Source organism: Neolamprologus brichardi, chromosome 22, assembly GCF_056152115.1.
Source record: "Neolamprologus brichardi isolate AB-2024 chromosome 22, ASM5615211v1, whole genome shotgun sequence".
NCBI lineage: Eukaryota > Metazoa > Chordata > Actinopteri > Cichliformes > Cichlidae > Neolamprologus > Neolamprologus brichardi.
Window position 1 is genome coordinate 1,106,092 of NC_142124.1, and position 17,916 is coordinate 1,124,007.

General features: G+C 41.7%; 2 protein-coding genes across 2 annotated transcripts; both read right to left on the minus strand.

Annotated features, from left to right (window-relative positions):
* Positions 1-506: 506 nt before the first annotated feature.
* Positions 507-6,285, minus strand: LOC148096534 (uncharacterized). Its single transcript, XM_087835280.1, has 8 exons — positions 6,228-6,285; positions 5,743-6,018; positions 3,998-4,234; positions 3,319-3,399; positions 3,029-3,133; positions 1,744-1,803; positions 1,223-1,291; positions 507-1,124 (listed from the first exon to the last, which is right to left on the minus strand). Exons 1-8 carry the CDS (start codon positions 6,283-6,285, stop codon positions 1,051-1,053), a joined length of 960 nt encoding a protein of 319 aa, XP_087691406.1. The 3' UTR covers positions 507-1,050.
* Positions 6,286-10,741: 4,456 nt separating this feature from the next.
* On the minus strand, positions 10,742-11,936 carry LOC148096535 (uncharacterized). The gene is made up of 2 exons (XM_087835279.1): positions 11,871-11,936; positions 10,742-11,266 (listed from the first exon to the last, which is right to left on the minus strand). The coding sequence occupies exons 1-2, from the start codon at positions 11,923-11,925 to the stop codon at positions 10,947-10,949; spliced, it is 375 nt and encodes a 124-aa protein (XP_087691405.1). The 5' UTR covers positions 11,926-11,936; the 3' UTR covers positions 10,742-10,946.
* Positions 11,937-17,916: the final 5,980 nt, after the last annotated feature.

A 17,916-nucleotide genomic window follows, 5' to 3' on the forward strand; every position in this document is an offset into this window, starting at 1 on the left:
GTGGAGATAAATACCTTCAGAGGTTCACACTGTAACGTTTTCTGGGTCATTTCCTTCCTTTAACGTAAGAATGACACTGACGTCACTTGTCCCTGTGAGGACACCTGCCTCAAAGCTCCCAGCATCTTAAACTGGTTTCCTGAGGTTTCCAGTTTAACGTTAGCACAAGTTTAAAGTGTCTCATCACAACATCGTTCTGTGAAACAACAGGATCAATGATCAGTGATGAAGGATCAGCAGGGTCAGACTTTCTGTGACAAACTCAACTGTTTTCTAATTCATCTCCTTCATTCATTTCTTTTATTTCTACATCTCCACGTGATGAAGACGACGGGGACAGCACCCAGAACCAGCTGCTGCTCAGAATGAGCCCGGGAAGAAGACACAGTGACGCAGCTCAGATCAACGTGACGCACCTGAAAGCACCACAGAACCAGCAGCTCTCCTCAGCCACTCGTGAAGCTTGTTACTGATGAGCCTGATATTAAAGAATAAACGTGAAACGCTTTAAATCAAAGCTTTTATTCATGTGTTCATGAAATGAATCAACTGCACTCAGAAACTTTCTCAGGCCAACATTTGTTATCTTACAAGCTTTTGTCTTTATAATTATGTCTAAAAGGATTTTTATCACTTTCACCTTCAATCTACTGACTTTGGAGGAAAGGTCAGAGGTCAAACACACTACAGCACACTGTAAGAATCAAAGTTTTTAGCTTTTTGTCAATTTTCCACCGATGAAGCATGAACCTCGAACACGTCGATGGACGGAGGACAGATTTCAGGCTCCGCCCCCTACCGCAGCCACCCTGAGCTGGACGAGTGGGTGGATGTGACCACGAGCTCTGCACCTCAGCACAGATTGGTCAGAATTTATTTAAGCTTTTTAGCGTCAGTGTTTAAAGACAGACACACTAACAAAAGCCTCCTGGGTCGATTTCATCAGCTACAGTTTCACAATAATTCAGAATAATCATACATATACATGTTGTTCCCATAAACATCTGTGCTGAGTCAGGTTGCTCCTGACAGCAGAACCTTCAGGTGAAACTACGCCGGCCTGCTTCTTGATGCTTTGGGCTTCTGCAGTAAGACATACGTGTTGTTGACGAGCTGTGAAGAACCTGTGGATCATAAAAACCATCAGTCTGAGTGGGTTGTGTGTAACAAACACACCTGTGCAGGTGCTGATCATTAAACTTAGTATCAGCTCAGGTGTTACCGGTCGTGTTTCCAGTCTGTGGCAGCTCAGCGATGGTGTCGTACGTGGGATCGCTGTGGTTTGATCCTCCTGTCAACAAAAAGTCTCAGTAAGAGTTTGACGTCACTCTCCTGTTTCACTGTTGATGAGGTTCAGAATTTGAAAGTTATCCAAATGGACGGATTCTTATACAGCACAGGATCGAACCACCGACCTCCCAATCAGCAGAGGACCTGCTCCGCCTGCTGAGCTACAGCCAACCCAAACTTTCCAACTTCAATCGGCTTAATTACAGAATGAACAAAAGACGACGATGGAGTAAAAATAATAATATAACAAACAGCTACGATCAGCTTTACAAGATTTCAGTGCAGTTTTCAGTTTAAAATATTATCTATATAACATCTAAAAAATAAATGATTTGAGTGGCTGCTCCATCAGGCAGTGTGCAGGTCGTAGTCGAGCTCCTGAGAACAAACACTGGATTCATTCAAACGATCAAACTACATGATGAGCCTCAGTCACAGCTGCTTCACTCTCACCGTTTATCAGATGAAGTCCAGCTGGTATCTCATCATAGACGTGCAGCTCTTTGTCAGTCCCTGCAGACAGAGCAGAGTCAGCTCCTCCTTTAAAGTTTAAAACACGCTGCCTGTGAAGCTGTGAAAATGAAAGTGAAGCTAAACCGGACTGTGGCTGCTTATGAAGCTTTTACTGTTAAACTGAGTTTAGGAAATACTGACCGCTGACCTTTCACCTCACATGCTTACAGTGACCAACCTGCTCTCACCTGGAAGGTGTCAGAACACAGGCTGTTCTGTTTGCACCAGAATGAAGTCGACAGGATGTAAAATCAACAGTGAGGCAGAATAAATCATTTTAGGTTTGGAGTTAACAGTAATATTATATAAGTGCTGTATACTCATTTAAAATTAAAGATTAAAGATTCATTTGTAGAAAAGAAACTGTAACCTTTGAACTTGTGTTAGCTTTATTGTTAGCTAAGCTGCTAACAGCAGACGCTAATTATTTTATTTTATTACTTTATTCACATCTTCACTCACCGAATGGAATCTGTGCACAGAGGTGAACACGCAGTAGTAAAACACAGCTAACTGAAATGCATTAGCTCAGGTGGCTAATGTGTTAGCATGATGTGTTAGCATGATGTGTTAGCATAATGTGCTAGCATGATGTGTTAGCATGATATGTTAGCATGATGTCTTATCATGATGTGTTAGCGTGATATGTTAGCATGATGTGTTAGCATGATGTGTCAGCATGTCTTAGCATGATGTGTTAGCATGATGTGTCAGCATGATGTCTTATCATGATGTGTTAGCATGATGTGTTAGCATGATGTGTCAGCATGATGTGTTAGCATGATGTCTTATCATGATGTGTTAGCATGGTGTGTTAGCATGATGTGTTAGCATGATGTGTTAGCATGATGTCTTATCATGATGTGTTAGCATGATGTGTCAGCATGATGTGTTAGCATGATGTGTTAGCATGATGTCTTATCATGATGTGTTAGCATGATGTCTTATCATGATGTGTTAGCATGATGTGTTAGCATGATGTCTTATCATGATGTGTTAGCATGATGTGTCAGCATGATGTGTTAGCATGATGTGTTAGCATGACATTTGAGCTGACAGACAGCAGCTCACAGCCACCATCGTGCTAACAGATGTTTCAAAAGAACCGAGTGAAGGAAGCTAAACTGGACCACAGCAGATATGTGAGAATGATGCGACTAGCATGTCTAAACCAATGAATAAATCATGTAAACCACAGATTCTGGTCACGTTTCACTTTACTCACCTCGTCTGCTGGACCTGCATCTCCACGTGAAGTAGGCAGTGATGAGGATGAGGATGGAGAGAAGAAGAAGACCAGTTCCTATCAGGAAACTCTGCACTGGAAAAGCTGGACAAGGTCAGAGTGATGAACATGGATCATGCCTCACATACACGGACACTCTGTAATATTTAATATATAAACACATCAGACCTCACTCTAAATGTCATTTATACTACAGGCCAGAAGAGATGAACACGTTTACATTTAAATCTGTTAAACTGCACTCGTTAGATTCTTTGACGCAATCATACCTGATGGAGCATCGAGGGGCGATGCAGGTATTACTGATGCTTTATGAGTTGTAACAGTAGTTGGTGGTGTTGTCTTATTATCTTGATTACAAAAAAAAGAAAATATAGATACATAAAAAATAACAGCTTAAAAATCAATAATTGAACTTTAAATATACGAGTTGGTTAAAAACAAACTGACAAACTCCACATACAAAAACACAAAATCTAAAACTAAAAGTAAAAAACTGAACTGAAGAATTTCACATAATATTTTGTGATTTGTAAACAATGACTGGATGCTGTCTGACTGATGCTGATGTCACGGGGTGACGTTGACATGTTTTAACTTTGTGTTTTTAAGCATTTGTGCACGAGCTGCTGTGTTTTATCGTTTTTAATCTTTAATAATGTCCAGTGTTTTATTTGTATTTATTTGTACAGTTTCATTGCATGCTTTTATTGTATTGTTGACGTGTTCCCGGAAGACTTCCAGGCATGCCGGTTAAGACTGTGACCAATCAGGGTTCGCCCTTGGCCACCATAGGTCAATAAGAGATGAAGGGTCCAGAGGTAGAGCATGAGAGACTGCAGCAGCGACATGGCGGGACAGCCGGTGGTCGGCGACTGTTGTGGAGAGCGGCAGAAAACAGGAAACTCTACAAAAACATTTCTGTTATTTTGGGTTCATGTGTCTCACCTCTGTCAGGTCTCACAGTCAGATAAACAGCTGGTTTTTCATCACAGTAGTACAGTCCAGAGTCAGCAGGCTCAGCTTCTCTTATACTTAATGTTGTGTCCTCCGTGGAAACAGAAATCCTTCCTTCATTTATTTCTCCAGAGTCGCGTCTCCACGTGGGAACAGCTGATCCTCCAACATCATGAGAGCAGTTCAGAGTGATGCTGCTCCTCTCTGCAACTCTCACTATTGTTGTTCCTGTGAAGAATGAATGACATTTATCATTAAAGTGATTCTTTCCAACGGTTTTCTATCGCCCATTTGCTGGGAGTAAGGGCGCCTCCGTTTGCGAGGTGCGCCTGCTGCTTGCAGCGCAGAGAGGAGAGGGCGGGGCAGCGGGGGCTTCACTGACCGGCTGGAGCAGCGTCTAATAACCAACTCGCAAAATAAAACAAAATAAAAACAAAGCAACAAACACGAAAACACCAGACATCATGATACAGACTTATAATTTGCACCGATGTTTTTTTCGAAATTCTGTACACGAAAAGTGAGCGAGAGCCCTCAGTGCGCATGCTCGCTGCTGAAGTCAAAGTAAACTTTATTGTCATCTCCGCTACAGACAGTCCAGTTTATAGAGACGAGACGACGAGGCTGCAATTACAGCAGTGCAAGTAAACAAACAATAAATATATAAGAAGAGTAAGAAAGTAAATATACACTTTAGGACTCGGGGTAAAGGATCAATAACAATTTAACATTTGATGATTTAAAATCTCACACAAGCTGTCGAAAGGGGAGGGGCCTGCTGCTTCCAGATAGAGCAGATTTCATTCATAATGATGTAAATCCGAGCTCATTATGTATTCATGATTTGAATCCTGGGTTGTGTGAAATCTCAGAAATAAACTAGACAAAGTGAATCTGTGAACTAAGCTGTTGGTCTGTTAGGTTATGTTGTGGTGATCCTCGAGTTGGGGGATTTGTGTTCATACTGGAGTGCAAAATTAAAACCAACAGAAGATGGACAAGAAAAGTTCAAAGCCATCAGGTGCTCAGTTTAGAAAAAAGAGAAAAGAAGAGGAGGAGAAACGAGCCAAAGATGCAGGTCAGCAGACGTGTGATTGGATGATGGCAGGTCATCCTGAACCAATCAGAATCAGAATACTTTATTAATCCCTACGGAGCCAGAGGGAGTGTTCGCCAAGGGCGCCAAACAGGCTAGGACCGCCACTGAGTATCCACACAGTATATCTGCGCACTGCCCCTGGTGGCAGCACACAGCTACTACAGGCTGTGTGAAGCTGGCCCGAGCCGCCACTTGAAACAGGAAGTCTGCGCTCTGACTCGATAACTCGGTGATGATACCGGTTATCTCTGCTGGCGTTTTAGGTTTTTGATGTTGAATTGAATATATAAATAAAATTGAATTGAATTGAATTGATGTCAAAGCAAAGACAGAATCACATCGTCAACATAAAGTCGATCACTGTGGTTGGAGTTTACAGAGAGCCGAGATAAGACTTTTATTATTATGCAGCTGCTCACTGGTTACTGCAGTATGTGAGGTTTACACATTACAGTTATTACTTTATATAGAAACTCATCGACAGTAACAGGAAGCAAAACAAAGCTGCAGCTAAAGTTAAAAACACGTCTGAAATGCAGCTTTTCATTATCACTGAATTTGTTTGAGTCAGTTATTATTTTTTTATGGAAGACGCATGATTTTTAAACAGGTCAACTGTTAAAATGTTTGATGTTACCTGATGGGATCACTGTCAGCTCCACAGCTTCCTCATCGTTACAGAAGTATCTGCCAGAGTCTGAGAGAGCAGCTCTGAGGATGAACAGAGACCTGTCAGCCAGTGAACTGTATGGTTTCTGTGGATCTTTGATGTGTTTTATAGTTTTGTCTCCATCAACAGTGAGTATGTCAGCTCTGCTTCCTCCACTCTCTCTGCTCCACCTCACTCCACCCTCCACAGAGTGAGGACAGGGCAGAGTGAGCTGCGTCCCCTCAAATACTTCACGGGTCAAACCTGCAAAAACAAACAGTTTTCAGAATCACATAAACCTTCAGATGCTGCGGACACACGGTAACATCACACGTTTATCCTCATGTAAATAACTGGAGACTTTCTCAATGTTTTGATTTTTTAAATCAAGTTTCATAAAATTAAACTTTGATAGAAATCAGGAAGAATAACGACGCTCAAAATCATCTCAGAAGAAGCTCAAAGAGTCTCACCTGCAGGGACATTAGAGGCCAGAGTGCAGGCTAACAGGCAGAAGATGTTCACCTTCATCCTCACACAGCTGAAGTGTCTGAACAGTTCCTGTGTGATCTGAGAACAGGAACTGTGAACACGCCTGCTCTTCTTCCTGCTGCTCGCTTCTTGTGGTTGATGAATACAGATGCTCCTTTTATAGGAATGTGATGTAATTTACATGCTGACAGTTTTGTGTTATTGACTGATGCAGATATAAGATGATGTGGTCGTAGGCGGAGCTAGAAGGTTCCAGGGTGGTGGTGGTGGGGCGTCTTATCTCGTGTCTCACTGTAGAAACCAGATCAGTTACATCAGTGAGTTTTCGCAGCAAATAATCAAATAACAAGTTTGGATTGTTTTAAATCATGTAGTCAGTGAGGCAGGGATCACTGACACGGGATCATCTGATGGCTGAAGCAGGGCTGTGTGTACAGACAAAGGTCAGCAGTGTGTCTAAGCTGCGTTTACATACTTAATAATACGACCCGCCCATGCACTGAATGACTGTCTGTGAGCCAATAAGAAGAGAGTTGTCTTAAAGGAGAAAGAGAGTGAAGTGTGGGCTGAAAGACGGTCAGAGGATGACCAGCAGAGACTTGGTCAGAGTGATGATGTCAGAGTGTGACAGTGTGGGAAAGCAGAAGTGATGAAGAAAAACCTCAGGAACATGAGGGAGCACAGATCTTATCCAAGTGACACAAGAAGCTTAATGTGGCGTCTTTGTAAACTCGGAGTCATCAAAGCTCTCGTAGTCCAACAATGAAAATGATTTTATGCTGTGAAGCTGCTTTTGAGTTTCATGTCTGGCGTCCTGCGTTCGGGTCCGACCCCGACAGCTGAGCCTGACCCAGAGTTTAACTCACTCAAAGTGTAAAGGTGAGAGAGCAGAGTGATGAGCCGGAGGAAGTTCAACACAACGACTTCTCAGCAGCTGTCTGTGAACTTTAGCAGAGTCAAACTGATGACACACAGGCAGAGAGTTACCAGCTGCAGCCCTGTGGTTTTATCCAGGACTGCAGCAAGAAAACAACCAAACAGGTTTGTGTTTTTAAAGCTGTGTGCTTCCGTGTGTGTGTCAGAAATCAAACTGTGAGAGGCTGAAGGACACTCAGACCAGTCACTGTTTACACACTGTCATTTTAAACAATGCCACTTTAAATCCTCACTGCACAGTTTTTGCACAAACTGTAAATATTAAACTATTAATATTTTAATACTTTCAGGATTTGTATTTCGTTTTTTATTTTAATTAATATTATTATTATTTTTTCTTTAATACACCTGTAAACTTCCTATATGTTCATGTAAAGTTGGGGGACACAAGTGTAAGAATTTCCTTGTTTGTTGGGCAGTGTTTGTCAGCTGGAGCAGCAGTCGTCTGGTGTGTGGGAAAAAGGACTCGGATGCAGTTACAGAGATGCAGGGAGATTTATTATGAATGACAGAAGATAAAGTGGCAAAAACAGAACTTAATAATAATCTAAAAAAATACCAAATATGAGTAACTGTATTCTGTTACAGTTACCATTTAACTTGTTACTCATTTATATTAAGATTTAAACATGTAGCTGGTGTTGGTGTGGAGAGTAACCTTCAGTAACAGTAATAAATCACATTCATGTAGCTGTAAACAGTATGATCATATATTAAGTAATCCAAAGTGTTCAGAATAGTTACTCTCATTGAGTAACGTAACAGAATATGTTACAGAATACATTTTGGGGCATGTAATCTGTAATCTGTAGTGGGATACATTTTAACCTTCCCATCACTGATTACAGGTACGTGTTGCTACACCGTTTTCTGTCATGGACAATGAAGTTGAAACTTGAAACAGTTTCCTGACGTTTGTGCACGGTGGTGTTTCACACCCACACTTCACACACAAACTTCTCTCTCTGATGTGTGAACTATAAAAAGAACGAGCTAGTTTGTGCTTTTTGCTTTGTGTGTTTTGTGTTATTCCCTCTGACACTGATACTTGTTTGCACTGGTTAAAGGTCAGTGTGTATTAAGAGAACACCTACAGCGTGAAACACAAACATTTTGCCACCAGAACCACAGAAAGCATGAATTCTTATAGCTTCACTTAAACACGGCCATTCTGCTGCAGCAGCATTGTTTGCATGTGGCACAAAGGCCTACGATGCTTTCAGTTGTTTTTTAGATGCAAAGAAAAACAGAAAGTTGTATCTGCCAGCAGCCTGAGCCGACAGCAGCATGGCTAAATGATGTTCAGGGTCACATGATCACAGCCTCAACTACAAGCTCAACCAGAAAGGAAAGTTTGACACAATCTTAGAAGAAGAGAGTGAATTAGTGTTTCACATGTAGAAGAATTTCTTCTATTTATGTATTATTCACATTATCTTACTGTATGATGCTTTGGTGCCACAAGGGTTAGGGTCAGTTGGAGGGAAGCATTCACACACAAAAGACTCAGAGTGGGGGAAGAGTCTTTTGTCTCTTCAGCGACTGTAAAGTTAGTGTGTGACAACAGCTGTGCAGCCTTTTGTCCCTGTAGGGAGAAAACTTCTACAATTTATTATTGTTTCAACCTGAAATTCATCGGCTTTGGCTTATTTTCTGTGAGGGACATGAATCTGAAAACATTTTCAGTGACCTCATACTGTACCTCCCCCCACGCATTTACATTACATACAAGCTGTTTGGTCTAATAAAGGTGTCCTGTGTTCCCGCTCGCTGTCTTCCTCCTCTCTGGTGCTGCTGATAGTGTTTTCTTCCCTCCTGCACCAAGTTGCAACATTATTGAAAATTCAACTATCAACACGTCTGCTCTTACATTCCTGCACATTTCACCCTCTTTCTTTGAGGATCCAAATCTTATTTTCTCATACCCTGTCCCACCTGCAGATTAGGGGCATAATAATATAAATAAGACTTTGCCAGTGTGCTCAGTTCTTTATCACAACTGATCAAGATGGCCAAAGATTATCTTCTGCGAGGGCCGTGCAATTGATTTTGGAAGAGAGAGGAGCTTCTGATGAAGTTGTAGAAGAAGAGGTTTCAGAATATGAGGATCACATTTCTGAAAATTCAGTCTGACGGTGACTTTGAAGAAGAGGATGAGGCTGAGCGCCATTTAGTAACAAAACAAAGACGAGTACCCAATCAGCAGCCAGCTCCAGGACCAGAACAAGCCCACCAGACAGCAAGTGAAGAAATATGGATGTCAATAACTGGTGAAATTGAACCGTCTCCTTGCCCAAGAAATGAACCACCGTGCAGAGCTGCAAACGTGGTAAGGATGCAACCAGGGCCAACACGGTCATGTGCAGGACATCAAGTTTTCATTTGAGCTTTTCATCCCAGATTCCATCCAGAAAAGGAATCTGGATTGCAGTAATTTAGAAGGAAGGTGTGTTTGTGGAGAGAAGTGGAAGCAGATGGACCAAACTGATCTACAGGCCTACTTTGGGGTTCTTATCCTTGCTGGAATTTTCAGGTCCAAAGGGGAATCCACAGAATCCCTGTGGGATGCATCAATGTCTCTGGAAAACTTCCACAAAATTTCCAGGATTATCCGTTTTTAACTGAGACGACAGACCAGCTCGACTGCACAGAGACAAGCTAGCTGCCATCAGGACAGAGTGGGATCATCGGTGCTCCGCCTCCCCCTGTTTTACAACCCCGGGCCTAATGTCACCATTGATGAGCAGCTGATGTCATTTAGTTGTGAAACATATTCATGTGTAAATGTGTTGTGTCTTTCCACTCACTCCACTTGATTATAACTGATTTTATTTTTTTATAACATTATATATATATATATATATATTTAAAAAAAAGAGAAGCACATTAATTCATAAATGCGATCTAATAAAGGCAAAGGGAAAAAATAATAACAATCCTGTAATTGTGATGAAGTAAACATCTGTTGAGTAATTTAACATAAAATTGTTCGATAGTGTTAATTGGAAAACCAAAACTCTGGCAGGTCCAACAGACCCATGAACACTGGCTGAGTAACAAAAATACGAACACCACACAAGGGTTAAAATATAAAATTATTCAAACTGCATTTGTTGTTATTTTGAGGGAAGTTACTGCTGAGTCACACCGACGACACATTGTTGACACATTAACCATACGACGGTTTTACTCTGGCGCCCTCTGGCGGTCATGTGGCATTAAAACGTTGTTGTGCAGCTGATTGGTTACTGCAGGATGGAATTATCCAATAGGGAGGCCTGTGTGATGCTCAAAGTATATATATGGTGGTTTTCTACCTGCTGTTGCTTCGTAGCTCCAGACAAACTCTGAGCTGAAAACATTTATCATCTCTGAATAAAGAAGCTAAAGAAACAAATACAGCTCACTTTATCTGAGCATCGGACTCTCAGGGTGAGAGCTACACAGCGCTACATGAAACATTAATCACAGACTGACATTATTGTTTAATAAAAGGATTTATCTGATCCTCAAAATCTATAAAAACAAATGTTTTGTTCAGTTTTGAACAAAAATCCAACAAAAGTGAAGCAACGTTCCCATCAGAGCGTTCCTATTGCTTACAGTCTCAGAGGGAATATTAAATATTGTTTTTGCTGCAGCAACACATAATATTAAAGGAAAAGAAACACAGGATACTTTCAAATATACATTCATAAATGTCTTATATGGATATGAGGCTATAAAGTTATATTTGAACGTCTGACAGACGGAGAGAGTTTCCTTCACTTCTGTCCACTCGTTGCTCTTCCTCTCACTTGGTCACCTGATGGTGTCACCGTCAGCTCTGCAGCCAGCTCATTGTTGCAGTAGTACTTTCCAGTCTCTGAGCGCATGGCCTTGAAAATGTACAGCGATTTATCTGCCAATGAGCTGAAGCGTTTGTGTGGGTCAGGAACGAGTTTGATGTCTCTGTCACCATCAACTACAAGCAGGTCAACTTTGCGTCCTTCACGCTCTCTGCTCCACGTCACTTTCCCCTCCACGGAGCCAGGACAGGGCAGAGCGATGGACTCCTTCTGTTTGATCACTCTCTGGATTATTCCTGTAAGACACACAGCATGGAAGTGAATTATTAAAGATGGAATTTGTAGCAATAATTCAATAGGAAAGCCCTGTTTACCTGGTGATGTTTAAGCAAAGACAGCATTCATTTTGCTCTCAAAACTGAATTTTTTAAAATCTTAAATTATGAAACAACCTGATTATGCTTATCCGGGGCCAAGCAGAGAAGCCCAGGCCTCCCTCTCCCCAGCCACCTGCTTTAGCTTTCCCACCAATCCAACATATCATTCAATATCTACAACATGATGGACAATATGCAGAAACCACAGAACAACATTAAACACTAGTGCGCTGTCAGAAATCCTCAGTCTATATTCTGTGTTTTCCAATTTATAATCATCACAAAGGATAGATACGCTTTCAGGCTTCATCCACGAGGACGTTTGTGAAGCTCCAAGGGACCAAAATTCAAATATTTAATTATAATTTACACCATACAGGTGTCAGAGAAATGGTGAGCCTTTATGAATGAAGTTATATGACAACTGCCAACGTTTACCTGTGTGTGTGTGTGTGTGTGTGTGTGTGTGTGTGTGTGTGTGTGTGTGTGTGTGTCGCTTGTAAAAGTATGAACAGCTCCTTACCTGCCCTGCAGCCCAGAACGAAGACGAACAGGCAGCTGAAGATTTTCACCCTCATCCTGACACAGAAGCACCGAGACTAGAAACGACTGCTCGCTGCATCTCTGAGCTTTAAATACTCTGCTGTGTCCTCACACAAGAAGCCACAAAGTCTAAATGTCTTTTTATGGTCATGACAGCTCCTCTGCCTTCACTGTGTGAACACTACGTCACTGCCGGTAAACTCTGTAGGTTAAGCTGGAAGGTGGAAGGTGCTTTCCAACTTTAGATCAGCTGTTAATAGTTTAGAGTCAGTGTGGTCAAACGTACAATATGACATTTCATAATGTGCTTATATTTTCCACTGTGCATTTATTTTGAAAATTTACTTCTCAGAATGTTTGTGGTTGAAATCTTCCAAACAGTCAGCTGTGATGATCTACGCTGAAAGGAAGAAAAGTGGGAAGGAAAAACTCCCATTGAACAGGAAGAACCCTCCGTCAGAACCAGGCTCAGGGAGGGGCGGGGCCATCTGCTGAGACTGGTTGGGGTGAGGGGAGGAGCAAAGTAAAATAAAGTAACATTTTATTTATATACACCTTTCAAGATAAAATCACAAAGTGCTTCACAGAAGCTAGAACATAAAACAACCAAAGGCAAGTTTAAAAAGATGGTTTTTAACAGTTTTTAACAGAACTGACAAAGTCTACAGATCTCAAATTCAGTGGAAGAGAGTTCCAGAGTCTGGAGCCACAAAAACCAAAGCTCTTGTCGTGTCCAAATTCAATTCAATTTTATTTATATAGCGCCAAATCACAACAAAAGTCGCCTCAAGGCGCTTCATAAATCAAATTCATGGGCTGCTTCCTCCTGAGGCCGCATTTGTAGACCGATTACGTCACAGCGACGCGCCGAAGGCTGTCCAAATTCATAGACTCCTCCGAATGCAGCCGACAAATGCGTCCTCCTTTTCCTCGAATTTAAAGGATGGGTCGGGTGTGTCCTTCGTGGCCCACCATATCCCAGAATTCATAGCGCGGCCCAGCCAAGCTCCAGTTTCCAACAATGGCGGCCGCTACTAAGTTTTTAAATTACTCATACTAATCTTTCTGGGTCACAAAATAAACTTTTAACATATTTTCAGGCGAGAATGTAGCTGTGTAAACATCAAATATCTGCTCAGTTTATCAAGATATCGCATATTTGCAAAAGTGCTTCGACGTTTTGGGAGACGTCTGTTACCCACCAGCTCGATAGCTCGCCGGGAGCTCGAGGGTCACTGATGCGGCCGAGAACGGCACAACTCCCGGCACATCATGTTCAGATCACCGCGGACTTTCACTGCTCAGGTTAAACGTAATATATAAGTGACTTAGACAACCTAAAACTGATATCGTTTGGCTTTTTTCAGTGTTTTGTTTGTTCGTGAGTAAATCAGTTTGGCTGAGATTAAAGTTATTAGATTAGATAAAATAAAACTTTATTAATCCCTCGGGTGGTTTTCACACAGCTGAATAAACGTCAAACAGAAAACTGATTAAACAGAAGTGTGAGATGGTCGAGAGTTTACTCCAGTGTCCTGTTATATTTTAGATAGCAAGGAGCAGACGGCCAAGTTTATTAAACTCCACCGAGACAGCGATGATGCAGATCAGAAGGCTGGACCGTCCAATTCCCCAGCCGTTTACTTCCGGCCTACCCGACCTTCTGAGGACCCGGCCCACGTAGACCGCGAAGGCCGGGTCCTCAGGAGGATGCAGCCCATGAATTTGGACACGACCTCTGTCACCTTTGGTTTTTAATCTAGTGCGCTGGACAACCAGCAAGCCCTGGTCACAAGACCTCAGGGACCTGCTGGGAATATAAGGCTGAAGAAGGTCCCTGATGTATATTGGAGCCATTTGGTGTGCAACTTTGCCAAAACAATGTCGGACTCTGTAGTTTTCTCTGGTCCCCTCCCCAATCAGACCAGGAGTGACATGTTTAGCCGCATGTTCTCCTTAAATTGCTGGCTGTCTGAGTGGTGTCCCAGAAACGATGTGGGCTTCATAGATAATTGGCAAACCTTCTGGAGGAAACCTGGTCTTGTTAGGAGAGATGGCATCCATCCCACTTTGGATGGAGCAGCTCTCATTTCTAGAAATATGGACAAATTTATTAAACCCCTCAAAACATGACTATCCAGAGTTGGGACCAGGAAGCAGAGTTGCAGTCTTACACGCCTCTCTGCAGCTTCTCTCCTCCTGCTACCCCCCCAAAAACCCATCTCCATAGAGACTGTGTCTGCTTCCAAAAAGACAAAAAACAAACTAAAAACCAGCAACAAACAACTTAAACATTTACAAAGAAAGAACAATACAGTATCCACATCTGAACCAAAGAGTAAAACAGTGAAATGTGGATTATTAAATATTAGGTCTCTCTCTTCCAAGTCTCTGTTAGTACATGACTTAATAAATGATCAACAAATTGATTTACTCTGCCTTACAGAAACCTGGTTGCAGCAGGATGATTATGTTAGCTTAAATGAATCAACACCCCCGAGTCATTCTAACTACCAGAAATCTCGAAGCACAGGTCGAGGGGGCGGTGTGGCAGCAATTTTTCACACCAGTCTATTAATTAATGAAAGACCAAGACAGACTTTTAATTCATTTGAAAGCCTGATGCTTAACATTGTCCACCCCAGCTGTGAAACTCAGAAACCAGTCTTACTTGTTATCATCTATCGTCCACCTGGGCCTTACACAGAGTTTCTGTCTGATTTCTCAGACTTTATATCTGATTTAGTTCTGAGCTCAGATAAAATAATTATTGTGGGTGATTTTAACATCCATGTAGATGCTAAAAATGACAGCCTCAACATGGCATTTAATCTGTTGTTAGACTCAATTGGTTTCTCTCAAAATGTAAAAGAACCCACCCACCACTTTAATCACACTCTAGATCTGGTTTTAACATATGGCATAGAAACTGAACATTTAACAGTGTTTCCTGAAAACCCTCTCCTGTCTGATCATTTCTTGATAAAATTTACATTTACAATAATTGATTACGCAGCAGTGGAGAGTGGACTTTATCAAAGTAGATGTCTTTCTGAAAGCGCTGTAACTAAGTTTAAGAATATAATCCAGCCACTGTTATCATCGTCAATGCCCTGTACCAACACAGAGCAGAGCAGCTATCTGAACGCTACCCCAACAGAGGTCGATTATCTTGTTAATAATTTCACCTCCTCACTACGTACGACTCTGGATACTGTAGCTCCAGTGAAAACTAAGGTCTCTAATCAGAAGTACATGACCCCGTGGTATAATTCTCAAACACGTACCCTCAAGCAGACGACTCGTAATCTGGAGAGGAAATGGCGTGTCACAAATTTAGAGGATCATCATTTAGCCTGGAGAAATAGTTTGTTGCTTTATAAGAAAGCCCTCCGCAAAGCCAGAACAGCTTACTATTCGTCACTGATTGAAGAAAATAAGAACAACCCCAGGTTTCTCTTCAGCACTGTAGCCAGGCTGACAAAAAGCCAGAGCTCTTTTGAGCCAACCATCCCTTTAACGTTAACTAGTGATGACTTCATGAACTTCTTCACAAATAAAATTTTTATCATTAGAGAAAAAATTACCAATAATCATCCCACAGATGTAATATTATCTACAGCTACTTGTAGTTCCATTGATGTTAAGTTAGACTCTTTTTTTCCAATCGATCTTTCTGAGTTAACGTCAATAATTACTTCCTCCAAACCATCAACGTGTCTTTTAGACCCCATTCCTACAAAACTGCTCAAAGAAGTTCTGCCATTGATTAATTCTTCGATCTTATATATGATCAACCTATCTCTAATAATCGGCTATGTACCACAGGCCTTCAAGGTGGCTGCAGTTAAACCTTTACTCAAAAAGCCATCTCTAGACCCAGCAGTCTTAGCTAATTATAGGCCAATCTCCAACCTTCCTTTCATATCAAAAATCCTTGAAAGAGTAGTTGTCAAACAGCTAACAGATCATCTGCAGAGGAATGGTTTATTTGAAGAGTTTCAGTCAGGTTTCAGAGTTCATCACAGCACAGAAACAGCTTTAGTGAAGGTTACAAATGATCTTCTTATGGCCTCTGACAGTGGACTCATCTCTGTGCTTGTCCTTCTTGACCTTAGTGCAGCATTCGATACTGTTGACCATAATATTCTATTAGAGCGATTAGAACATGCTGTAGGTATTACAGGTATTGCACTGCAGTGGTTTGTATCATATCTATCTAATAGACTCCAATTTGTGCATGTAAATGGAGAGTCCTCTTCACACACTGAGGTTAATTATGGAGTTCCACAGGGTTCAGTGCTAGGACCAATTCTGTTTACATTATACATGCTTCCCCTAGGCAGCATCATTAGAAGACATAGCATACATTTTCACTGCTATGCAGATGACACCCAGCTCTATCTGTCCATGAAGCCAGATAACACACACCAATTAGTTAAACTGCAGGAATGTCTTAAAGACATAAAGACTTGGATGGCCACTAACTTTCTGCTTCTCAACTCAGATAAAACTGAGGTCATTGTACTCGGCGCTGAAAAGCTTAGAAATTTGGTATCTAACCAGATTCTTACTCTGGATGGCATTACCTTGGCCTCCAGTAACACTGTGAGGAACCTTGGAGTCATTTTTGACCAGGATATGTCCTTCAACGCACATATTAAACAAATATGTAAGACTGCGTTCTTCCATTTGCGCAACATCTCTAAAATTAGAAATATCCTGTCTCAGAGTGACGCTGAAAAACTAGTTCATGCATTTATTACTTCCAGGCTGGACTACTGCAATTCATTATTATCAGGATGTCCAAAAAACTCACTGAAAAGCCTTCAGTTAATCCAAAATGCTGCAGCAAGAGTACTGACAGGGACTAGAAAGAGAGAGCATATTTCTCCTGTTTTGGCTTCCCTTCATTGGCTTCCTGTTAAATCCAGAATTGAATTCAAAATCCTGCTCCTCACATACAAGGTCTTAAATAATCAGGCCCCATCTTATCTTAATGACCTTGTAGTACCATATCACCCTATTAGAGCACTTCGCTCTCGCTCTGCAGGCCTACTTGTTGTTCCTAGAGTATTTAAAAGTAGAATGGGAGGGAGAGCCTTCAGTTTTCAGGCCCCTCTTCTGTGGAACCAGCTTCCAGTTTGGATTCGGGAGACAGACACTATCTCTACTTTTAAGATTAGGCTTAAAACTTTCCTTTTTGCTAAAGCATATAGTTAGGGCTGGACCAGGTGACCCTGAATCCTCCCTTAGTTATGCTGCAATAGATGTAGGCTGCCGGGGGATTCCCATGATGCATTGAGTTTTTCCTTTCCAGTCACCTTTCTCACTCACTATGTATTAACAGACCTCTCTGTATTGAATCGTATCTGTTATTAATCTCTGTCTCTCTTCCACAGCATGTCTTTATCCTGTCTTCCTTCTCTCACCCCAACCGGTCGCAGCAGATGGCCGCCCCTCCCTGAGCCTGGTTCTGCCGGAGGTTTCTTCCTGTTAAAAGGGAGTTTTTCCTTCCCACTGTCGCCAAAGTGCTTGCTCATAGGGGGTCATATGATTGTTGGGCTTTTCTCTGTATCTATGAAGCGCCTTGAGGCGACATTTGTTGTGATTTGGCGCTATATAAATAAATTGAATTGAATTGAATTGAATAGACCGTGCAGAGCCCTGAAGGTCAGAATTACAATATTAAAATCCTGAATTTAATGGGGAGCCAGTGCAGCTGGATCAGCAGGGGAGTGACCTGGGAGAACCCAGAAGCCTTCGTTAGAAGCTTTGCAGCAGCTTTTTGAACACCCTGCAGACGTTCCAAGGAGGCATTACTTAGACCGGTCAACAACGAGTTACAATAGTCTAAACGAGAGGAAACAAAAGCATGTTTAATCATTTCAAGTTTGGAACGTGATGCAATAGGACTCAGCTTAGCAATAGTTCTTAAGTGGTAGAAACAAGAGTGGACCAGAGATTTAACATGAATATCCAAGGACAGAGCTGAGTCAAACGCAACACCAAGACCTCTAATAGAA